Here is a 26,210-nt window from a genome sequence, read left to right as displayed (position 1 = left end):
CACCAGTCTGAAGTTGGAGCCATCAGACAGTTCAGAAGGTAACAAGCCCATCTTGTGCCTATCTTACAATCTAAAAATTACATTAAACACACTTAAATTACATTTACAAGAGGTCATGTTTCCCCCCTCAAATACTGTAGAAACAGTGTTTCACGCTTCAAACACTGTGGTTGGAATAAAAGCATTGTTTGGGCATGTGGTTATGCATCATAGTAGTGGCTGCTTGGCTTTATGATAAACTGAAATTAATGTTAATCATTAAAAATAAAATAATCACCTGTCTATGCCAGGGGTGAAGTATGGCCAAGGCTAACATGAAACACAACTCAGTGGGTAAACAGACACTTGGTCATAAGAACTGTCACTGTAGCATTAAATGACGAGATGTAGCCTAACATTTTAAATCTTAGGCGTGTTTTATTTCAGACAGAACCTGGCTTGCTGTTTACCTCTGTTTTAAGTCTTTATGCTAAGCTAAGATTGGCAGCTAAAAAAAACAAACATCTTTTTTCTCATTTAACTTGTTTCAACGATTAAAGAAATGATCTGTGAGTTTTTAAAGGTGTGTTAACTTTCATACAAGCTAGCTGTTTCCCCGCTGTTTCAAGTTCTAATGCTAAGCTAAGCTTGACTGCTTCAACAAACTTGTTTTAAAATGTGGTTTTTGAAGAGTTTAAACAAACTACATACAACATGTGAAGTGAATTACCTTAAGGGGTTTGAATAACTTCAGCCAGCTAGTGAGGCTAGCTCTTTCCCCTTACATTAACCTTTATGCTAAGCTATACCATACTTGTTTCACATTTAGTTTTTACACTAACTAGAAACAACATCTGTGACTTTTTAGAGGTAGGTTTTAACTTTAGACAGAAGCAGGCTAGCTCTTTCCTTAACTCTAGTCTGAATGCTAAGTTTAACAGCAAATCCCTGCTCATTTCACATTCAACATTTTTTTAGGGCCTCTGTGAAGAACAGGTTGACACTCACTCTACATGGTGAGACTTTCCTGGGTCACTGAAGGCCAGCTCCCAGTGATCGGGCATCACACCTCTCAGCCTGGCACCGCTTCTGCCGCTGAGGATCCCGTTCTCTACGACACGACCATCCCCGCCGCTGGCCGTCCTGGGCCTTCGGGGGGACCGATGGCTGTGTGGGACCCCGCCGCTGATGCCTATAGAGCCTCCTGTAATTAAAGTCACAAGAAAGAGTGTTAGAAATCTAAATTGGACAGGGATACATTATTTACCCAAGGCAGAAGGTGAAAAAGTTTCTACTGCAATCTTTTAACGACTAGATGGCAGCGATTCCACTGGGAGGACTGTCGGGCAAAAAGACCTGAGGTCAGCATCTCGGCTGGTGCTTTGTGATCCCTCTAAGGAGGCAGAGCGTGTCACCATGCATGCCACTCCACCGGCACAAGAAAAATAAGCATATTTTTTGCCTAGCTGTCCTTGTAGCTGTCCTTCAGCTGTGAGCCCCTGCATGGATCTGAGAGATGTCGGACATCACACGAGGCGTCCTGAGTCCTGCTGCACGACAAGTGCTGCCGAAGCCCTCCACCCACACAGAATCACTTCAGTAAGATGAGTCAGCAAAGGGCAGGGTGTTGGATGGCTCTCTCTTAAACTCCATCCTGCCTGCATCCCGCATTCAAATCCCCCCCCCCCCCCACCCCCCCAATTCAGGCTGCCTGCTGCCCTACCTGCCTGTTTGGAGCACTATCTGGATCTGTGCCTTCCTGTGTTTGTAACCTCCCACACATTTCCGCCTCGTCCTTATCTTGTGTATCATTCTGGCTCCCTGCCTCCACCTTGCCTAAATCTTTCCCTACCTGCTGCCACAATCACCCTGTGTCGATGGGGCGATGGTGGCCGTTCCTATCTAATCTCAAACCCTCCTGCTGTTCAGCTGTGTTCTGGTTTATTGTTGCCTCATTTTTTCCAACTCTCAAACTCAACACATTTATGATTTTGTCTGCACAGGTGCCTTGGTGAACAATGTCGGAAAGTACATTTTTATAGGTGCTACTAATTTGAAACCAGTTGATTTGCTAGTTGATGAAAGAATACAGTTATTGGCTGTCCATTAGCTGGCTCCTTTCCTGCATGTCATTCCGCACTCTCTCTCCCTTTCCCCGATTTCTGACTCTGTCCACTGTCCTATCTCTAAAGAAAGGCATGAAGCCCAAAATAAACCTTTAAAACAACATATATTTCCCATACGAAGATATTTAAATCTACTTTTACCATGCATGTTTTTTAATTCATTTAAATGATTGGTTTTAAAGAATTGTAAAGCTTTTACTCCTGCTCCTTTTAAATATAGTTATGTGTCTTTTAATTAGTTTTATTGCTCTGTAAGGGGCTTTACCTATTCAAATAAGCAGCCCTGTCTTGCTTCTAAATACAAAAAGTTTCTAAGGAGCCCTGTAGGAGCCATTGTCACCTTATAGCTGCAACATTGCAAACATTTATACACAATAATATAAATCAAAAACTATTTAGGTGAATCAGTCAAGCAGTTTTACTCCGTTATGACAGTAAATTGGATATCTTTAGATTGCTGATAAAGACATTTAATGGTGACATCTTGGGCTTCGATCAAACTATTTATTTAACAGTTCCCATCAGAAAATTTACCAAACAATAAACTGAATAATAAAGACAATGGCTGACAGACTAATACATAGTGAACATTATTGTTAGTTGCAGAAGTTTTCAGATGAGTTCTTTTGATCAGTTGATGTGAATCTTTTCTGCCAAACTGAGTAATCAGGTACTTCTTTAGTGCATGATGAAATTATGCATATTACAGAGAATTACATCTATATCTACTAAATGTTGGTAATTAGTGTTATGTGTTTTAAATCACCTTCGCAGCTTCCTTTTTAAATGACCTCCCTGGGTGCATCCTCGCCTATCTCCTTACCTTCTTGCCTGCTCGACCTAAGGCAGCCTGACCTTCCCTTGGAAGTGATCCAGCGATCAATGAGGCCACAGCCCCTGTGAGAGTTTAGAGCATGCTAATCGTGCAGATGATTGATTCATCTGGGTATCAGAGACTGAAGCTATAGCTAGAGGGACAATGCAGTATTTAGCTGCTGGCTGCTGTGCAGAGTTTAACAGACACGTTTTCTTCTGTCTGAAAAACAACAATACTCTTCTTATGATGCTGTTAGCTATCGATCCGCTCTTATTTTCCCTTTAGCTTCACATTCTTGACCTTGTCCACACATGCTGTCATATACACAACAGTTGTAAGGATACTTGCCTGACAGGCCCAAGTCCTCCTCACTGTTCTCGCCCTCCTCTGCAGCCTTCTCCAGGTTGCTGAGCGATTTGCTGCGTGTGCGGAAGTTTCTGAGCAGGTTGCGGTGTTCCTGGTAGGTGATGGGGGGGCTCTCTGGGCTGATGTGAACAGGCCGAGGGGTGCCGTAGTAATTCCCTGAGACCGAGAAGGAAAGGAGAACAGCGTCTTAAAATGGAACTCCAGTATGGGGTAGTTTATGAATTCTTTCGATTGGAACAAATCACCTTTCTTGAGGCTTCAGAACACATAATAAGAATCAATTTTGGGAGAAGTTGAAATAATTCATTTAAATCACCTGTCTATTTGTTAATCTGTTCACATTAGTTACATATACGAGTGTGTATATAAAAGTGTATCTCCTTTTATACCATGGAAAAACACACCCCATGTTCCCTATTTATTATCAATACAATTTTACTGTAAAGCAAAAAAACAAAAGATGGATTGAAGAGACAATATGATACGATACAGCAAGATACGATACGATACAATAAGATACAATAAGATACGATATAATACACTTTATTGTCCCTTTGGGAGTCTGTCTTGGGATAAAAAGTGCTGCAAACATTCAGCTGAACAAGTGGACAGTATTTTGTAATATGACTGTATTACATTTTTATTTAACATTGTTAACATGTAAAATACAAAAAAACATCAACTGGGTGAAACTGCATTTTCTTGAAAGAATATGTCATAACTGATACAGAAAAAAATAAATGTCTGTGTTATGAATGAAATATCATAACATGAATCTTATGGTTACAGGTAATAGAACAAAGCCTGCTTCAACATGTAAATAAAAACTTTATATTCAGATATTCTGCAGCTGAATGGGTTCATGTCACAACACACACATTTGTATGTATGTGCATTATGTATCCCCTGAGATCATCCTCTGTATGTGTTCTATATTCTCCGTCCTAACCATCTGCTCCAGCTGCCAAAGAACAAATTAAATTACCTCTGCCCCTCCATTTGGCTCAATGGGTTGGGGGGAAACATTAGATTAGTGAACCCAACAACAAGGTCACCAGCCGTCACCATTTTCTGCCGTTTCTGCAGGCGACTGAAGGGACAATGCTGCAGAAACCTCCGATTGCTATGCTGTAGAGATGTGCCCGTCAATGTCACATGTACGGCAAGCAGGGATGACATTCATTGCTCCCATTAAACTCTTATAAATTATGGATGCTAATGTATGGAGGCTTTTAATCAGACACAGCACTGTGACCCTTACTGGAGGAGTCTGCTGAGTAGATACAGGCTGGGTAACACCTGATGGCATTCATATGCATGCAGGGAGGTGGCTGTCCTTTTATGATCTGAGTAATCCTCATTTATCACAACAAAACATGTCAGTGTTATTTATAAGCAGCAACAACCATGAATATATAATAAGTAAGGTAAATATCCAAAAACGAACAGTTTTGATAGACAAGCTTGTTTGTCTTCTTATTAGTTAAAGGAGCAATATGTAACTCTGACACTCAGTGTTTAAAAGTGGTACTGCAGTCCAAATTCAAAACATAGGAGAGAGCTGTTTCCTCCCGCTCCCTCCTCCCTAGAGACGATGTATACACAGTTTGCCATGTCGCGGACACTGAAGCTTCAGTGTTTAGCCAGCTCTGCATCACTCTTGAAACTTTTCTGTTCTCCATTTTTCAAAAGCATCTCCAATATTTATCCTAGTTTGAGCACATTTCTGCCCGTGGAGCTTATTCGTAAAATGCAGAGGCTTTTTAGGTCGGGCAGAATCAGTTATATCTGAACTAGTTCACTCGCCCGCTTCCATTGCTGCAACACCTGTTTGGTTTGAGATTTGCCTGGCAGCCGAGCGAGGGGTGTGCAAAAACGTGCCTTAAAACCGCCTCCCTTCTCTGGTCAAAACAAATACAGACCCCAACGTTCCTCTTCTTCCAAAGAAAAATGGGGCCAAAATAAAATGCTGCAAAACACCACCAACCAGAGATGATAAGAACTGCGGCCTGTACTTTTAGGGGGGGTTAAAATATTGCTGACAGAATGTAAGTTAGATACTGGTTCCTTATTGTAACCAGCTGAGTTTCTCTTGTGTTGGGAAAGTTCCTGTGGTGGAAACACAGCTGAAGTTGAAAAGATCCAACAAGTTAAAACCTCACCTTTGAACTTCCCACTCTCAAGCAGTGCTCCTGCCTCCTCCAAGGAGAAGAACTCCTCAATGGAGACGAAGTTGTAGTCTACTCCTGAGATTTCCCCATCTCTGGGCCGTCTGGTTGTACCTGAGAGAAGAGACCACAGGAAATATTTATGTCGTACATCAGAGTAATGCAGGCTGGAGATAATGCTAGCTCTAATGTTGATGATAAGTCAATTAGTCAAGACCATTTTTGTATCATAAGGGCTCATTAATCAGAGTTCAACAAAACAACAGTTCAGCAAATAAGTCTTCATATTTAATTAGTTTGACAAATTGACAATGACCACAAACAAAAGGTAGAAACTAATGGGATCTATTCCTGCTTTTATTAAAGCTTATTAAAGCAATCTTTGAAAGAAGCTCAAACACGAACATTGAGTGATAATAACAACTTTTACAAGTGACCTTTTTATTCGCAGCATTTTGCTGTTGATGTTAATTCAGTCCCAGAGCAACAGAGCATCCACCCACAAACCAAACTCTGCCCTTTGTTTTGAAGAGCACAATGATGAAAGCAGCCATTTACCATGCCGGCCTTCTTTATTATGAACAGATCAATGAGAACAGAATTAATCATTAATGAGGCGCTGAGAAAGTCCTAAAGTCTTTGTATCACCATCGCAAAGATGGAGCACTTGGATGATCAATGGTGTGTCATCATAATTGATTCACATTGACCTTGGCCCCGGATGAGAGCTGGGAGTCGAAAAAAAGCACAGCAAAAAAAAAAAGTGTCCCATCATTACAGAATCACAGAAGAAACCATTAAATTCATGTGCAGGCATGTGGTGAGAAACACATCACATCTTCAAAGAACTGATTAAGCTACAAGACACCCTGTCTGACCTTGAGACAAGCAATTTCTTTCCCAAGACGGAATCACACCGAGCCCAAACTAAGGACGAATCTGTGTCCTTCTCCTTGAGGACCACATGTGATGTCAGTGTGGAGCTGGCAGGAGGGATTCACACCCAGCTACCCTATAAAACCCATGATTAATGCACTGCCGTCCTGGGAGCCGCTCTCGCAGCCACAATGACACATGCAGGACAGTGAAGGACACACACACATACACACACAGTACTGGAAACACAAATATTAGAGAGCATGAGGGCATGGCACAGTCTGACCTCTTCTCTCTGTAGCACAAAGTGTGTTTAATGTACAGTCTGAGTCCCAGTTAGTCGCAGACGACGAGACACTTGCCTCCGATTACAGCTACAGTTGTAATGCCATTTTTGTTGTGCTAACTCCGACTCTCCTCTTTATATATTGTTTTATTAAACAGCCAAGGCCAAAGGCACGTTTCAAGGCTTTATAAGCAAAGGTTATGACATGGCCTCATCAAAAATCACAAAGAAACCTGTATATATATGTATAATATGTTTAGGGAAGGGTTGCATCTACCCCAAAAATGCACATCAATATTGTGTGAGTATGAAAACTGAGAGTGAAATGTATGCTAAAAATGACAAAGATGGTTGATTATTAACATTTTCCACAGCTTTTTTTTCTTTCTACGGCTTGACTAGTTGATTGATGGACTAACTGGAGTTTAGATTCCTATCCTGTGTACTTTGAAGAGAAATTACATTTTGCGGCTCATTAGGAAACAGCCGGGTTCTTTGAAAGGGCGAGTAGAGGGCTGATGTGATTGCTCACCTTTTGGTCAACTCTGTGACATGCTGCACATCTTCACTCTGTAGCATGGGGAGTGTGTCTACTGTAAAGTTTGTGTCCTCATCCTCTGCAGAGGATAATGCAATGACCTTTGATTTGTTGCTTGCAGTCATATCCTGCAGTTTTTAATACAATTTTTGTCTACTTATAGGAAAGCAGATCAAAGAAAATCATGTTTCTAGACTGGAAATGACTAGATTGAATAGAAGACTAATGAAATAGATGGACTGATAGACTCACAAAAGACAGGTAGATGAGTTTGTGGTTGCAACTTTGTATTTAACTTATCAATCATTCTGTGTTTAGGATATAAAGATTATAAATATATCCAACCCTCTATATATGTAGAGAGCTGTTAAAATGCTAAATCTGACATCAGATCATGATCCAGCTCAAGATAAGTTTTGCTAATGCTTTTGAGTTTAAGAGTTTAAATAATGATTTGTACTGTCCTAAGAACAGATCCTCACTTCCTGTTAAGATAATCTATTGGTTTTTTTAGATGTTATGAGCTGGTGTGATTGGCCATAATTTTTTGCTTTTCTGACCACTTTGCGCCACTTGCCTTGTATTCACAGGTTTGGTCATCAAAGAGAAACAATAATTACCTTCTTGCATGTAATTAAAGAAAAGCGTAAGTCTCTGACTAATTGCAGATGTTACGTCAAATCTCCCATGATGACACCCGACATGTGTAACTCTTCTCCGCCCCTCAGGACACACATTATCTCTGCAGCTGATATGGTGCGAGGCAGAGATTCATTATCTATGCACCCTCCCAGGAAATATATATGACATGTCAGTGGGGGGGGGGGGGACAGGATGGATTATTGGCATCTTCTTCTTCTTCCCTGCCTATCCCTGTAGGCGCCACACGCTGATCCCACAGGAGGAGGTGTGAGATAGAAATTGAAGAGGTAATTACACAGAAGCCAGTACCAACACCAAAAAGAGAGCGTTGTCTGTCAGGACCGTCGCACACAAATAGATAACAATGAATCCCGCAGTTGAAAAGGCCACAGACGATCTGTGTGACAACGCTGGAGCGAGCGAATTCGAATAACTAAATGATGATGTTTTCTTATCTCTGACTCACTCTGAAGACAATTAGAAAAGTCTTTTATGGAAGAGGGGAAGGAAACAGAGCCAGCCTTGAAGCGGCGACATTGGGATTGAATCATTCAAGGGCACATGATACAAACGGTCTGTGCGATTTAACGAACAACGGTGGGAAAGTTCTTGAGGCTTATGTAAGATCTAAAGAACCTGCACAGAGAACAAGAGAGTGTGAAGTAGAAAGCTGCGTTATGTAAAAAGGTTTCTTTTACTTGACCGAACACACGATATACATTTACCTGCTCCCCCAAGGCTTCACAGTGAGCATCCTGTCTGCTTCAATATGAGCACACAGAACCATTAAACAGCCACTCCTGTACTTTAGCACTGATGGACATTTGCTTTTTAATTGAATTCCTCACTCTAGATTGTTGATACAGTAGAATATATCCATTTTTATACACTGCCCTCATGAGTGAGCGTTTGTAATGATATTTCTTGCACCGGTGCCAGCTCAAACATCACAGCACATTGTCTCATCAAAAGGACTCGGGGATTGTGGTGTTCTTTAAATAGCACAGTCACAAAAAGCCACAGATTCAAACAAAGAACAAAAAGATCAAAACAGCACATAAAAACTGAGGCCTCTTTATGCTATTTCTGCTTCTCTAGAGTAAGAAACATTAAAAACTGAAACTCGCTTACAGAGGCTACTCAATTTGTATCTTACCTAACTGAAAGTGTTAATCACAGAGAGAACAATACAGCAAAGCGTCTGCTGAAACCAGAGGAACATACATGTGGTCCTGAAGGGGGCCACAAAGAGCCACTGATGAAAACTCCTCAGCTTTTGGTTCCTGTTGAATCAAGCACAGCTACCTCCTTTGAGATAACAACAAAATGAAGACAGAAAATCTGCTTCTTTGTATCCACAACCAGCCTGACACGAGACGTGATGGCTTCCAAGTCGTCTCAGGATCAGGACAGCACGCGTGTGTTTGTGTCGGCATGAGAACAACAGCATCTTATTGGGTCGTCTCCAGCAGATCAGAGGATTACACACCCGGGGGGGGGGGGGGGCTGAGCCTGCCTTGTTGTCACTCTTACTACATGAAAGCAGTGAGAGATTGAAAGTTGAGTCCAAACTTTGACACCACATTCAGGGGAAGTCTAGACAGCTTGGTGTAATATGTCACAATAGCTTGCCAATAAATAAAGTGATATGCTGTGTCTTTAAAACACCCCTGATTAAACATTAAACTACTGATATCTAATTTTCTACATGACAAGCGTCTTTTATCCATCCCATTCTCTGAATCCATTCACTGAGACGGCTTAGAGCATAACTGTTTATTTAGGCAATCACTCTCCGAGCAGCAGCTTGTAGATGAAACAGGATGCACGCATGCATGGCTAAGTAATGAGAGAGCTTGATTTGAATAAAACTGCAATTATAGTCCGATATGAATATGCATGTTGTACGCTAAGAGACACAGTATTTTCTTCCACGCACCATCCTGGGAGTTTTGACCTGTGCCTTGTCCTGTCAGCGAGTGGGCTGTGCTGACAGACTGTCCCACATGACCTACTTCCTGGACTAAAGGAGAGATTAGCAGCAAGCCCACACTACTACGCCAAGGTTAAGACTACGGGCACACTAGGTGGTTTATAGACTCCCCAATATAACCACCTGGACACAGAAAAAAGAAAAGTAATGACTTACGCAAATCAAACAATTACATAAAAGAATGCACATGTTTCTCAGAAAAGCCTGCACGGCTACTCTATCCTCTAGCTTTTTTCCAGTGACGTCATATTATACAGGATTAAGATGGCAACAGATGTACTACAACTAGCTGCTTTTGGCTGCCATTGTGCCTGATTTTATACTTAAGCATGAAAATGGAACAGGCTTCTTTTTCATGCAGGGGATCACACACAAAGAAGTGTACAATTCAAATAAAAACCTGTTAATCACATGACGAATATAAGGCCCAATAAAAACCAGAGTGTGAAAATGAATTTCCTCTCTGGGATGAATAAAGTACATCTTCTTAAAACAAAGTAACTAAACAGCCACATGGGGCGGCTGTGGATCAGTGGTAGAGTCGGTCCTCTCTCAACCAGAAGGTCAGGGGTTTGATCCCCAGCTCCTGCAGCCACATGTTGTTATGTCCTTGGGCGAGACACCAAGCGCTTTGAGTAGTCAGAAAACTAGAAAAGCACTAAACAAGCTCAAGTCCTTTTACTATTTACCAAAACCAAAGAGGTGGGTATGTTGTGAAACTGCCACATTTGATAAACACAGTGTTTTGCCATTAAAAATGTCCAATCTGACTACACCTGTGGCTCTTCCTCTCTGGCTTAAGCCCAATATCAGCTGTTATAGTCTTATAACAAAGCCCTGATAACATGTTCTTTCATTACTTCGTTAAATTATCTCTGTTCCTCTTGCATACATTGACAGGAGGAAGTGTGAGAAACAGCTCTGCAGGCTTAAACGCCAATTAACACCAAGATATTCACATGGTGGAAATTATAAGATGTGTTATCTAAGAATTAATGAGGTCAGTAACCTAAGAAAGATATGCCTGGATAGATTAAGGTAATGAAAACTGATTTTCTGATCAATTTTTTTCCCTTGATAATACTGATTCCAATACCTGGACTTAGTTTTTGCTACTCTGAAAACCGTACAAAAAAAAAAAAAAAAAGTGATTATTTCCACGCAGTATACTAGAAACTCTGTTAGAATGGCCCGGTTTAATACACTGGTACAAAACTTTAAAGAGGACATATTATACCCCCTTTCCACCTTTTTAAACAGTCCCCTGTGGTCTAAATGAAACATCTGTGCTGTGCTTTGGTCAAAATATAACATGAATCAAGCACCAGAGGAGGTTTGTGACCCTGTATAAACCAGCTCTCTCAGAACGCTCTGTTTTTGTGTGTGTGTGTCTCTTTAAATGCAATGAGCTCCCCCTCAGCTGCGGGGTGTGCTGACTGGTGCCGACGAGTTCAGCTAGTAGCTTCCATGGCAACTTGTCAGCGTGCCCCCTGCGAAAAACATGGCTGCCGGAGACAACACAGGAGGGGAGGGGATTTTTTTTTTTACCAGAATCCCACTGTGACATCACAAGGAGAGCTCAATTGAAACTGAGCACTTTTCTCTGTGTTGTAATACTTATTCTTACCACAAACAAAGGACTGGATGGGTTTATTTCACACTCTTACCCAAATATATGTTCAAAAACAGAAAAACAAAAACACTGTAAAAGTGGATTTTTCATAATATGTCCCCTTTAAACAAAACAAGCAATGTGCCTATAGAAAACAGGCTAAGCTAATGTTAGCGGCAGCTTGACGTCCCTTGTTTGTCTAAAGTACATCTTAAAATTCTGACATAAAACAGGTTCATTTGAAGTTTTATGAGTTTATATTATCTGAAAATCAAATAAAAAAATGCTTTCTATTCTTACATAATATCTGACTTGAAATCAGTATTTTTTTCTGATTCTAAAGTTGTAGTTGCAAGTGGATGGTCTATATTGTAAAAACAATATGGTTGTTAAATAGGAGACAGGTTTTTGTTTTCTGAGGCTAATAAGTAACGGTATCCAATTACGAACAAAGACTCGAAATGACTCTAAAGGTTAAAAATGTAAATCTATATGTAAATGAGCAGATATCTGCATAGGAGTTGTAAAGCACTAAGAGCTATGAAGACAAAGTGCAGAGAGATCCAAAAAGAAAAAGAAGCACATAATGGGACTCACAGGGTACAGCTCGGAGGTAGAGGTTCTCTCTGATGACCTGCTGAAGTTGGCTGTCCACTGAGCCGGGTGTGAAGCACTTACTCAGATACAACCTGAGATCCTTGCACAATGTGGAGCCTGAGGGAAGGGCAAAGGTACGAGCATGGTGAGGAGAGGAAGAAGCAGAAAGAGAGAGAGAGAGAGAGAGAGAGAGAGACGTTAAGGAAACAGCTCAGTAAGCACATCACTCTGATGATGCATATTTACTAAGATTTGTTTGTTGCCTGTCCAATAGAGACTGAAATTTATATAATGTACTGATCTTTACTGCCAGGCTTGATTTAACGCCATCATTTTACAACCTAGACTTCCACATTCACTCTTACTGATATCCCTATATCACTTCTCATAGATCCTGAATATAAAATGTGTTTCCCCGAGTACCTCATGCATACATAACAACCCGCTGAGGTTAATTGCTGCAGACACAACAGTCGAGGCTGTCACCAAGGGAGGCAGAGTTGATCATGGGGGGCTCAGTTTCCTCTCTCTCATCTCTTAATATCATCTCAAGTGCTTTATAGCCTCTGATGACAGGTCACTCACTGTTATGGATCGGCTGAGAGCTTCTCCGGGTTGTCACTCTGACAGACTACCGCTCAGTCTGTGCTTCCACACCCTTGTCACCCCCCCGACCCCCACCGCCTGTTACAGTGGTTCTGCCTGGTAGCAGACTGAATTTGTGCTGTGCGCCATTAAAAAAAAACGTCACAATGTTATAATTTTATTAGTGGAGCCAGTCAACTGCGCGTAGATATTACTGGCTGCATACGGCTGCCGCCCGAAATGAATCCAGCCAGCTGCCTTTTGGGAGATATGAGGGTCTTTTGTTCATCTCGTTATGAAACAGCTGCTATTTTCTAGTCTATTAGACCTCAACATCAGCTCTCAAAAATTGAATGAGCCGATATCTCGTACATTGTGCAAGACAGGCGAGCATTAAGGAAGTCAGAAGTCAAGGTTAATAGCTACACAAAGAAGATGTTCTACAGTGCCTTACATAAGTCTTCTTCCCTCTTGGACTCTTTCACATTTTATACCCTGTTTTTCAAATTATACTACTTATTTGGGCTTTTTACCGCCTGGTGAACAATCAGAGCAGTTGAACAAGCAGCCATCTGTGGATGCACGAGTAATAACCCGAAGGCAATAAGTTTGGCACCTGATCTAAGTTAAGCATTGCTTATTATTTTGTAGTTGTTGTTTTTTTTTAAGTTAACCATAAAATTGAAAATAGAAAAAAATAAATCAAGAGCAGCTGTTAAAACAACATAAAAAAAAAGTAAAAGATATGAGTGCCAAAATAAGAAAGTTGTTTTTTCATTACAATTGAAACTCTAATCACAAGAAGGACATAAACAGCTTTGCTAATTGTTCTGAAATGATGTAATCAGTAGCAAAAGTCAATTCAAGTATGAGCAAGATAATGATAAATAACAATTGAGAAAATGGAGTAGCTATAAATAAACACATGTTAATAGCCTACTTTTACCTTCTCACATTTAGCCACACTTTATTTTTCTTGACTATTTAGTGTCAGCCTGTTACTAATAACCTCAATACAATCCATTTTAATTCAAAGTTGTGACACAACAAAATATGGAGAAGTTTGGGGAGGGAGGCCTAAATGCTTATGCAAGGCTCTGTAAACTTCGGCTCTGCTGGCAGAGTCCACCGAGTGAAATTGGACCTGTCATATCACTACCCTTTGTTTTTTTTCCCCACAGAGCAACAGTATTAGTGCTTAAACCTTTAACCTGCAGCCTGCCTCTGGAGAATGCAGCCCTGTGTCCTGTATTTGAGCCTGAACCAAAGCAGAGGGAGTTGTAATAGTAGCAGGAGTAGGAGGAGGCGTGGTACAGCAAGCGGTTGCATCAGCTCATCCATCACTGTCCACACCACACGCAGTCGAGCTGCAAGGGGAGGGGCCAGGCGGACTTCAGAAATGATAATGGATCTCGCAGCAGCAGTGGGAGCCGGAGCAAAGGTCCCCATTTACACCCCTGCGGCCAAATCAGCTATCAATCTGGTCGGCAAGGCCATCGGGAGCCACGGCCAGGTGACATCCCGGTGACATACTGCTCTGTTCAGAGCGAACAAAGACATCCGTTACCCCAGCCCCCCCCTGATCTAAACATCAAGGACCCCTCACCAGTGACAGACAACTATATTGCCTCGCTCTTGTCATGTGTCACCAGCAAATTTGACCTCCTACCCACATATTGACCGATTGCCTTGACATATCCGGACTAATTGACAAGTGCAAATCAGGCATCAGAATGCTCGAGGCTGCAGATCTTGCTTGTGGGAGTCAGCTGAGCTCGATTTTTTATGAGTGACAGCCTGGACGCTAGGGTAACACATTGTTTGGGAGTCGTCCAATGAAGTTAGTGTAATCAAAAAAAAAAGCAACAAGTTTAACTGTCACAGTGTTGGGTAATAAAGCAACATCACACAAGAGCGAGTGCTGTTGTACTGAATATCTGCATGATTGAATATTTAACTATAACAGAATCACAACCATGCTGATATCCACTAACACAGCACTCCGTCTTGTTTTTTAACTAAACAGCGACTTAAATATTATTTTGTGCTTGTTTCGTTATTTTTTTTGGCTACACCAACACATTGAGCTCCATACCATGACAGAAGCTGACCTAATGCCAAGCACAACATTAACATTTCCCTGTGCTCTTTCTATTTTGTGTAAGACTAATCATTTCACCAGACCCTCTACTTTTAATTATGAATCTGCTTTTATTTATCATCCACCAGAGAACCACACACTGTTCTCAGTTGCATTGGTGGACAATGTGAAGGGGAAACCAGCTTGATCAATTTAGACTATTTAGGCTGCAGCATCAATTTACAGAAGTCAGAACACATGCAGCAGAGGGACACGCATCATAAAAAGTCCCTCCCTGCTCTATATGAGCACTCTTGGACTGCCTCTTGTCCAAACAAATCGCTCAGTCAGAACTAACTGTGAACACATAAATACAATTAGCAGGAGGAAAGGCTTTGCAGTTTATTCTGTCCACACCTCCCTTGACTGCTGATTATTTACACCTCCCAGAACAATGAAACTGCAGACTAATTTACAAGGCTGTGATTTATTAGAGTGCTGAGTCATCGTACCTGGAGACAAGGTTTTGATGCGGATGGGATGGGAGCAGGAGTTGAGGACACCCCGGACATCACCTAATGTCATCCCTAATACTGGTGTTCCCCCGATCTCTAGGATGATGTCACCCACAGTGAGGACGCCTCCCGGAGCCGACGTGACGAAAGGAAACTCTCCATAATCTGCTCCTCCACCGACGGCGATGCCCAGCTCACCTGACGAGCCCAGCAAGGGGACGAAGCTGTCCTGCACCTTGGAGCGCCAGTGCAGCTTCTTCACCGCTGTCTTAGACATGGCGAATGAGCTGGGGAAGAAAGGAAACAGAGTTGGAGACTGAACAGAAGGTAAGAGACTGTAACAAGGTGGGGGAAAGTACCAATTACATAACAAGCTGGAGGATGATCCTGTGACTGCAGGCAGAAGGTTGTTTTGTTATTCAACCTTTGTCAGTTCTTGATGCCTGAGGTCTGTGGAGTGTTTCTGCTTCACATCAAAATGCATAAAAGTCAAGAATAATTGCAGCTTCACAAGTTTGGACATTTTCTATGAGAGTTGGAACATCGCAGAACCGTGTCTTTGTTTTGGGCAACAGCGTGCGTGACTGTCCAACCAAAAGAAATTCACAGACATTCCCTCATGTTCACTGCACTTGCTGCAGGCTGACGTCGTGTTTTCATGTAAACACAGGAGTTAGTGCACATTCCAGCACATTTTGTGTCACATGGGAAAATCGAGTTTGCGTTCAATAAAGTTGCGGGTCATTGAATGCACACAGGCTTAGACAGGCAGGACAAGAACCTGTGGCTGCAGTCTGACAGAGTACTCGGAGTCGTTTCTTTATCTGCACTGATGTACGATGCTGGTACACAAATATAGATTTTTATAGATTTTTCAGGACAATGAACAATGACCCTGTTTGTTTGCAAAGTGTATTTCCCAAGACGCATTCTTCAGTTGTCTATTCCATTGCAGTGTGAAATGACGTGTTTTGCGTACTGATTAAAGCTCCAGTTGCTTCAAGGGTGACCAGTCCTACTGCAATTGAAAATAATGTGTTTTGCTACATGTTTCCTAGGGAGCAGCTGTGTGTGTGTGTGTGTGTGTGTGTGTGTGTGTGTGTGTGTGTGTGTGTGTGGGCTGAGGATGTAGCTGACATGGTGAAGATCGGTTTGAGTCGACAGTGACTTGACAGCTGCGTTGTCCGGAGAGGGGCGGACAGGGTGTCTCTGACATTATCAGAGAAGCACTGTCACCTTGACGCACGGTGCAACAGAGATGCACAAGGTAGGGAAACAGTGACATGCAGATTTTTATACAGAAAAGGCCTGATATTAAAGGAATACTCTGATATTCCAGGCAAAACATTTTATTTGCTGTTTGCCATGAGTTAGATGAAAAGATCAATACAAATCTATAGTCTGTTCATCTAATAAAGCCAGAGCCTGGGGGCTATTTAGCCTAGTTTAGCATAAAGGCTCCATGGATACAGGTAGACGCAGCGGGACTCGTTCTACTTGACAACTTTAGAATTCCCATAAATGGAAAATAGATCATTAAGCTTACATTTCACATCTATAAATTAAAGATGCCAAAAGAAGTAGATTTGCAGCTTTTTTTTAATGATAAATACTTTTGTAACTCCTGGTCCATTAAAACAAACATAGAAATCCCTTTGAAGCACTCTCGGGTGTGTGAGAATCTGCATCCAATGAAATGCAATATGGTATTCAAGTCCCTCCCCTAGGATTCACAGGAACTACAAGCTAGCTAACAATTGTGGGTCATAGCTGTAATGTTTGAATATTGTCTGATTCAGTGCTATTGGCAAATGTGAACACCCATCAAAATACAAAACATGTCCCACCCTATCTACCTGTTTTAAAGGGAACCAAGTCAGTATGAAGAATATAATAACACCCTGCTATAGGGGTCCTTCTCGGAAAAAAATGGGAAGAAAGGATAATATCGTATGTGAATTTCATTATCAGTATATATATCAGTATTTACATAAAGTCATATTTTACACATTTGTTATGAAGATCAATCAAACTACATTTGTTTATTCATTGGTTAAATTCGAAGTCGCTGTTATGTAGAGGGTTTTTTTTTTATGTTGGACCACGAGGCAACCTCCAGTTGTAAAGGGAAGCCAATGCTGAGGTGCAAAAAAAAGTGTGTTTCCTAGAGTGTCCACTTGAGGTTGGCTTCAAACACCAAGGAGCCCCCATTCATAGCTTTCACAAGACGTCACACACTTATTGTGCCGCCCAGTTAGTGAGCAAGAAAGGCTTCCTACTGCTGTATGCTACAGAGAAGTTATCAGTCTCAGTTGCCACCTGCATGTTTTTATCAAAACAAATTCAAATGGTAAATGGACTCGAGCTTGTATAGCGCTGTTCTAGTCTTCTGACTTCTCAAAGTGCTTTTACACTGAACGTCACACCTACACATTCACACACTGATGGCAGAGGTTGCTTTGTAAAGTGACCGTCGGAGTAACTAATCCCAGTCATACACACTCATACGCCACAGGCAAATCAGCAGGAGCAATTCAGGGTTAAGCGTCTTGCCCAAGGACACATCGGACATGTTGCTGCTGGACCCGGGTCATCGAACCCCTAAGCTTTCCGTTGAGAGACGATCGACTCTACCAACTGAGCCATGGTTGCCCCTGGCTGTATATGGGAAACACACAAAGGGGGGAAGTAACTCTGGACATGATACACAGGGGCAAGAACGACAAAATAAAACAAGAAACACTAACGACTAGACTTGAAAATACTACAAATCAAAGTATACACAATGGAAACAAGCAACACCAGGGAAGAATGAGTGAAAATAAAATAGGAGATGAAATGTAAACACTGAAACAAACACAATACAAACTAAAGATGAACAAACATGACATCATTAAATTTTAGTATAAGCAATTTATAGCCTTATAAGCAATATTCCTAATGGACAGAACTGATCTCAGAAGATTAGCATCATCACTTCACAAAGACCCAATCCTCTTAACCAGTGTGTGTCTATCATGACCCTCTGATGGGTGGGGGTGAGTGAAACACCACCACCACCATCACTATCAGGATCATGCCGGGTCCTCCACCAGGCCTCATGAGACTGCTTTAAAGAGCCAGAGAAAGACAGGATACAACTAATCCTTTCCACTTGAGTGGTCATTGGACAGGAAGATCTGACAGAGATCTTCTTCTCCATCCTCTCTCCTACTGCTCGGCCAACAGAGGGGTCTCACGAGGGTTATTCAGAGATGGACAAAGAAGGGAGAGTAGGGCAGAGAGAGATTAGAAGATAAAAAGCAGAGGTAGTGTAAGAATGAAACGTGTGGCTATGAGTAAGTTGTGCCGTTCAAGTCGTGTTGAATCCAGTGTCCATGAAGGTAAGTACACACTAACTGATAAAAAAAAAAAAAAAAATGAAAAACAGCTCTTCCCTTCTGGCTGTAATGTGATCTGTTTAGACCACTTAGTAGAGAGTAAATAAAAAAGATGTTACTCAGTACTTTTTCTGTGGGCTGATGCAACAATTTAGTCATCTTTTTTATTAAATATATGTTTTTTTGTTAACAATACAGCATTTCAAATCTAAACACTGGCAGATTAGGGGACAATAAAAGGTATCATATCATTTCATATTGTATTATATCGAATCTTGTCGCGTCGGGTCGGGTCATGTGGTAGCGTATCATAACCAATCCAATCCTGTTGCATCATAGATCATCTGTAAGACCTGGCTTTTGGTGTTTTTATCAAATGTGTGTGTGAAATTAATTTCTTCTTTCTTTTTTTTTTCACAACACCTCATGTCATCATATTTTTAAATCACCAGTCAGCCTTAAGCAATGAATTCATGTGGGGCCAAATATTGCATCTGGTCTAGTAACGTTTTGGGGAAACAGAGATGACATAAATTAGAGAGGAAAGAAAAAGTAGAACTACGGAGGTCATACAGACTTCATGAGGCACCACACAGTGTGAGGCTGGCATAGGTTCTCTTGTTTGACCTTACAGGACTTCAGCACAGACGGCGTGAATCAGAGGTTGGAAATCAGTCGAGCTAGTTTCTATACATCATTGGGTTTATATTACTGTGAACAACCAACAGCTGTCACTGTAGTTATTTGCATAGTTGAATACAATACAATCAAACATGGAGGGGGGGAGGGGGTTTATAAACGCATGTCTGAACCTGAAATTTATCTTAACACCTCATCCTTTGCCAAACACTGCCCCAGTCCCTCCATCTCCGCCCCACTGTGAAACCTTCTGCAGTAACACTGTCGACCGGCCTGCTATCCATCCACCCACACAGAGTCACAACTTGCACAAAGTGTGTTGTGAGAAGAGAATAAAAACAAAAACATCAACTTTTTCCGTGATAACACAACATTTCCCCACGTTCATGAATCTGGAATAATGATTCTGTAAGCCGTTAGTCTCTTCATTTCATGTTTTAAGATTTCTCAGAATTTCTCAGCAGTTGGCAGGAATGATTAAAATGCTAAAAATAAAACGACTCATAAGTCTTGGGTATTATCCTGTCCTGTTCGGCCAGCACAGTCACATTGTGTGTGTCCACATTATACTCATGTAGGAGGAGTGTGTCGCCAGCGCAGTAGCTGTTGTCTTGACCTCGTGCGTCTGACGGGGGTTTAATGAGCCACAGCCTGTCAGGCCCGCTGAAGCCCGGACACGTCCCGCAGCAGACACACCCTGACACCGCTCTGCTCGCTCTCTGCTGCTGGTGTTGATGCTACAAACTGGCCCTGTATACTCATGTTACTGTACGCACATTAAACACAATTTAAGTATACGGTGAGGCTGAGGAGGGATGTACTGCTGGTGGCAAAAGGAATTTTATTGATTCAGAAAGTTGCATAATGCTGTGTAACTCCACTATAATTAATCATCAGGAATTTGCTAAAAAAAAAAAAAATGAACCAATAGGATTGCCTGAGAAAATCAAACTAAAAACCTAAAACTTAAAAAGCCTCTGCATTTTTCTATTTAAAAAAAAATGGAGAGAGGTTAGAACACAGAAAGGTTTCAAGGTTCCTGCATCAACTGTAGGGTGGAGGGGCCCGGGAAAGACGTCCATCTTCAATGTTTTGAATTTGGACTGCAGTACCCATTTTAAACACTAGGTGTCATACTTACATATTGCTCCTTTAAAATGTCTGTTAAACTTGTGTACAGCCTTGTGCACAAATAAGTTTTGGTCTGATTAGTTAATGTCTTTATCGGCACACACTGTACGTGGGGTCCTTTTTTTAAACTTAAGAATGAGTTATGCATAATTAGGGTCATAACTGATCTGACTGCAAGCAGCCCTGTTTTAGCGGTTTGTCAGGAAGCTTAAGGCCTGCCTCAGCTCCAGCTCTTTGCCTGTGACTAAGCTGACCAAAAAAGTTGAATAGAGTCAGCATTTCCATTCTGGCAACCACCATGGTTGGGCTTTGAAAACAGCCCTTTAGAAACCAGTGGGTGAGGAAACTCGGCCTTTGTCCATGTTTACATACAGTTTACGGGTGTGATGTGTGAAACCCATGATTCCAAATATGTAAGTGAGTGACCTGAATCTTAAAGAGTTGGTTTCATTTGATGTGTTTAAGGTGATGATGACTTGGAGGCAAGCACATCTGGCTAAACATTTTTGATTGTAGTCAATGTTGAGAAATAATGCTGATTCAATTGCTATTGTATGTCTTTTAATGTATGACATTCATGTTTCTTGTATTATATTATATATATTATATTTGTAAGTATGGCTGCTTTTTGTTTGTCAGAAACTTTGTTATCTATGCTGCTGCCTGTCTGAGCCAGGACACTCTTAAAAATGAGATTATTTTAATCTAAACAAGTTTTCTTCTGGTGAAAAGAGGGGAAAAAACAAACATCTTTTTCTGTATGCATCCCATAAATCAGTTAAGAAATGACATATTAAGTCTGCACGTAATGGCAATCCATCTCTAGCTGTTATACAATAAAGACACGAGAAAAAAATCAGGGCATGAAAAAAGAAGTTAGGGAATTTAAGGAAAACAGCAGGATTCATCACCTGGGAGCCATGGATGTCTGTTTATAATTTCATGGCAATCAATCAAATCTTTTAATGAGATGTTCAGTCTGGACCAAAATGGTGGACTGACGAACGATTTCATCCATAAAGCCATGTCTACCTTGACCATAAACAGCACATATATTACCTCAGATGAATTATAGAACCAACAATAAAACTAATAGACCCACAGTAGAGGACACACTACGAGGATTCAAGGATATCTGAGCCTATAAAAAGAATGCTCAATTGAGATTTCTGACCTTTGGGTCATGGAAGAGCTGACCAACACAGATCCTGTTTCACTGACTTCCTCTCCACCAGAGACATGCTCAGAATCCTTAAAGCCTGCTGAAAGCACAGCCTCTCAGTGTAATTTCAAACCATAGCAATCTATCAATGGCAAAACACACATCCTTCTGACTTCCAAGGACTTCCTCTTTTCTAGAGGTTGTCTTTTTTTTTTTTTTATTTCTTCACCATCTTTGTTTAAAGCACAAAGCAAAAGCTTAAGGCTATTGTGACTCCGTGTGGCATGAACAGCTGCGCCACATCGTGTTTTCTGGTTGACATATGCCTTTTAGCTTTGAATTGCATAAACACATGCCTGCTTTATCCAGAGAACATTCACTGTTCATAGTTAATTAACCATGATAATAACTTTTTTTTGACTAAAACAGAGTCGGATGGAAATGCAAGCGTCATCTTAACAAACTTAACATCCCGGTGCAGCAGTGATAATGCTGAGATTTAAGGTCCTGCACTTTTAATCATTTCCAGTGATTAGTCTGAAAAGGCTGGGGCCATTTTATCCCTGCAGCCGGCTTGCAGTCAAAAGTGAAATATCTTTTTTTACAGGACAAATTAACTAAGCGGTTATTTCAGGTTGGATCTCCTGGGTGATCATTTATTAAAGTTACACAGATGAGCTTTGCCACAGAGCTCAATTATTCAAAGTCAACTTGAAGCAACGAATCAAGGACATGAGGGAATAGCACTTGACATTGGGGTGCAAAGCGTCTTGAAAGACCTTCAGGAAAAGCAGGGCGTGAGCTAAACACATCAATTAAGATGAGGGGGAAATGTAATTGTATAGAGGGAAAAGTCCCTCTGGTGCAGGTACAGCAACAACTTATCCCATAAGGGCACGAGAAAAGTATTTCTTCAACCTCACCGTGACTTTTACTTTCATTTTGGCACCACAGACTCTGATATTGCCCCTGTATCAGTAACATTATTGAGGCTTTGTGGTGAGAGCAGTATCTGTCAGCTCTGGTGATCCTCCCCGTGCTCCTGATGTCTATCTAGATGCCGGCCCTCATCCCCATCAAAGCCGTCTCTCAGCTGCTAGAAAGCTCTCTGACATAATCGGCTTTGACCACAGACCAGAAGTTTGAGAGGAACTTCTTCAAAGATAAGAAACTTTTAACAATATCAGCTTTTGCAGTGAGATGTTGCTCTAGTTAAGCTCAGCCTGGTGATCTTTTTCTCCAAATGTTCCCATCACTTAGCCGCTTTTTCTGCAGCTGCCTGAGCAGAAGAGTCGAGTTTTATGCCTATAAAAGCTTCTGTAGCTTTGACTTGTCTGAGCCATGCTCGCTCTGTTGTCCACGTTGTGTTTCCTGAGAGATCCGCGATAATGAAATTAGCCTGTTCAATTAGCTCAGCAAGAACGCTCGATGGATTTATGCAAGCGTATTTGGTATTTTATGCATGCTCACTCAAAGTTCAGGGCAGTTGTCTTTCCTAAAAGTGAAATTCTGAGAATATAGATGGACTGACTGGCTGTGTTTTGTCAGCTTCACTGTGACCAGCATGCCAAACGGCTCCATTTATTTGTCTCTCTGCAAACACTCGCCATGAATAAACAACTAAAGACGACTGGAGTGTCTTTATGAGTCTGCACAACCAAACCCGAGTCAACAAGACTGAAGATCATAAGAAAGTTTTCTTTAACTTATTACAGAGCATGTGCACTGCTGCTCACATTCAAAGGTGAACTTTAAGCTGTAATCTTCATGTGGCGATTCTAGGGTCTGTTAGGGCCCTAGGCAAAAATTCATTGGGGGCCCCTACAATTCTACAATTCTACAATTCACTTAGCAGATGCTTTTATCCAAAGCGACGTACATCAGAGAGTAAGTACAACACAAGCAAGGATCTAGAAAAAAGGGAACAATGTCAGTAAGAGAAAACGATCAGCTTTGAGTCTGATTGGACACACAGGTGCTGACAGGAAGTGACCAGAGGCAAAGCACAACATTGAGGGCAGTTCTTGAGAGCTCTAATCAGTATAGAAACCATCTTATAAGTCATCGTTATCAAACAAAAACCATCGTTCCAACCATCATCATCATCAATAATATTGAGACCATCATCATTAAGTTAGTAGGTATTCATGTAAGAGCTGGGTCTTTAGCTTTTTCTTAAAGGTGCAGAGGGACTCTGCAGATCGAATGGAGTTTGGAAGTTCATTCCACCACCGGGGGGCGACAGAGGAGAAGAGTCTAGTCAGAGACTTAGGATCCTGTTGTGAAGGTTGGATCAGACGCCTTTCATTGGCAGAGCGTAGTGGGCGGGAGGGAGTGTAGACCTGGATCAGAGAGTTAAAGTAAGCAGCGTTTTTTTTATTTTTTTTTTTTTTTATTATTTTCCTTTTTTCACCCCCTCCTCTTCATTTTCCTTCATTGATAATTTTGTTATTTTCACAGGAATAATGCTGCAACGCTTAGCAGGGCATTGAGAGTGAGTGCTGTCAGATGGGGCCCCCTTAGGCAGGTTTACTACTGAAGTTGCAAAATTTGCACATTTTGAGGCAATGCTTTGGTTTAAAGTTTGTCAGCCATTGGGGGCCCCCTACTGGCCTGGGGCCCTAAGCAGTTGCTTGCCTTGCCTGTTGCCAGCGCCTCTGATCATGAGTTAACACCTGCTGCTGTGAAAAACACTAAAGCTAGTAAATTATTTTGCTGAGTTATTATTCAATAGAACATGAATCACCTATGATTTTGATGAAAGATAACTGAAGCCAGTTGGACAGAAAAAAAACAAATATTTCTTAACTGTTCACTTTCTTCTGTTCTTGTTCAGTATCATTGCAGATATCGATTACCATCATTATCAAATTACTACTGAGTGAGTGTAAAAAGTTCAACAATGACAATTACATCTTGTTAGAGACAACTGATGAACACTTAATCGATTTACACGAGTCTGATTATTGTTCTGTTATATAATCATGATTTCTGTGCTAAAAAAAATTATTTTAATTCTGAATTGATTTTTTTGGGATAAGAGCAGTGTATCTGATGAAGGAATACCTGATAGGACTTTTTTTTTTTTTTTTACAAAACACTGAATAAAAGATCACTTAACAGAAATCAGTTATTGAAACGAACAGATAAATGCTACAGAAATCATCTTTAGTTGCAGCCACATATAATTTCCACTAATAGCAGCTTTTAAAACCAATAAATGGTTTATGCTTTAGAAAGAGAAAACGTAGACTATTAAAGCATGATAACAGAATAGATACAATTATTTTCACGCAGCTGATTTGTTTTTCTTTTACTTTTTAATATTCTAAAAAAACATCATGAGAAATGATTTGCCAAAATTGCTCAAATGTCTCCCCTCGTCCCAAACAGGCAAAAGATATCCACAGAATCTACACAACTGTGAAGCTGTGATCACGACATTTTATCATAATAGCTTAAAACTCAAGATAATTAGTTTCATTATTTTAAGAATTGCTGATTAATTTCAATAAATGGACTGATGGATTAAGCTCTGCATTGTGATATGTTCATTAAGAAATAAAGGGCAAAAAACTGCTAAAATCTTACTTAAAATATAAATCTTGCACAAATTTCCAACAGAAATATCAAATACCAAAACCACAGGGTGAAAGTCTTGATTGATTGATAACCTAATTCCAAACCTGTAAAGAGAAAGACAAGCAGATTAAAAGTCAACTGGAATAAAAAATAATGGAGTGAAGTGCTAAACTAAACAACAGTCTCAATTCTTGAAAAACATTCTGACACATTGTCAAAGATAACCTTCCAGTTCCAAACAGAGGTATGTTGTGCAGAGTGCAGGACTTCACCCTGACCTGTAGTGAAGCACACTGCTCCTAATCTCACTGCATCCTCCCACGGGGGTTGAAGGTGAGACAAGTGAGGCATCTTGAATAACCACTGACCTTTAATTCATCTCATCTAATAGACCGCTGGAGTGGCAGACTGACAAACAAAACAAAAAACAAAAAAAAGCACGAAAGCATTGTCCCAGTCTGACTTCTCGGTCTTATCTGAAATCTGTACCCTGACCTCTCCCGCCAAATATTTACACCGAAACTGTGTGAGCAACGTGGGGTGCCGTAAAGCTCCCTGATGCTCACTCGCTTTCAAATCTAGGGCACGAGAGTGCTCAACACAAAACAGACAGCAGAGGCAGATTTAAAAATAAAAGATTAAATGCTTGTGGGTCGCAAAACACAAAATGTCTCCCTCTATCACACACGCACGGAAACATTTCACTCCACCCTATAAAGTATACATGAAAAAGCTGATAAGAATACATGGAATGAAAAGTCAATATCATCCACACGCCATGAATGAATACACAATCTATTCCTGTGTGTGATTTGATATTAAAGCTGCTCTTCTATTGACTGGGACTTAGAGTAAGATTCAATCATCGTTGAGAATTAAAGTGACACCCACACGCACACCTGATGGGATAACACACACACTCACTGATGTTCTCTTTGGGGGGGAAAACGTCAGGGGATCAAGGTCAAGTCAGGGGGTAGTAGCCCGCATGTTGTGTACACACTGCACTTCTGAGGAACACCACGGTTGCAACAACAACAGGTCATCTTAGTCAGTCTGCCAGGATGCATTACACTCCTCGCTGTGATCAGAGATGAACCCTCATCTGGAGGAGGGAGCAGTTTAATTAAACAGAG

The 26,210-nt window shown here is 41.1% G+C and overlaps 1 protein-coding gene across 1 annotated transcript in view; it reads right to left on the bottom strand.

The window, feature by feature from the left end:
* The window catches only part of LOC109986882 (membrane-associated guanylate kinase, WW and PDZ domain-containing protein 3), a 48,404-nt gene that overhangs the window by 18,816 nt on the left and 3,378 nt on the right, over nucleotides 1-26,210 (bottom strand). Inside the window, exons 2-6 of the mRNA XM_065961573.1 lie at nucleotides 15,178-15,467; nucleotides 12,001-12,117; nucleotides 5,451-5,570; nucleotides 3,271-3,444; nucleotides 988-1,183 (exon numbers count right to left, since the gene is read on the bottom strand). Of these exons, the coding sequence (XP_065817645.1) occupies nucleotides 988-1,183; nucleotides 3,271-3,444; nucleotides 5,451-5,570; nucleotides 12,001-12,117; nucleotides 15,178-15,467 (897 nt within the window). The remainder of the gene's footprint in view (nucleotides 1-987; nucleotides 1,184-3,270; nucleotides 3,445-5,450; nucleotides 5,571-12,000; nucleotides 12,118-15,177; nucleotides 15,468-26,210) is intronic.

The sequence above is a fragment of the Labrus bergylta genome, chromosome 12 (assembly GCF_963930695.1).
Source record: "Labrus bergylta chromosome 12, fLabBer1.1, whole genome shotgun sequence".
Classification (NCBI taxonomy): Eukaryota; Metazoa; Chordata; class Actinopteri; order Labriformes; family Labridae; genus Labrus; species Labrus bergylta.
Note: the sequence above shows the minus strand (reverse complement) of the source record. Positions and strands in the feature narration are given on the sequence as shown.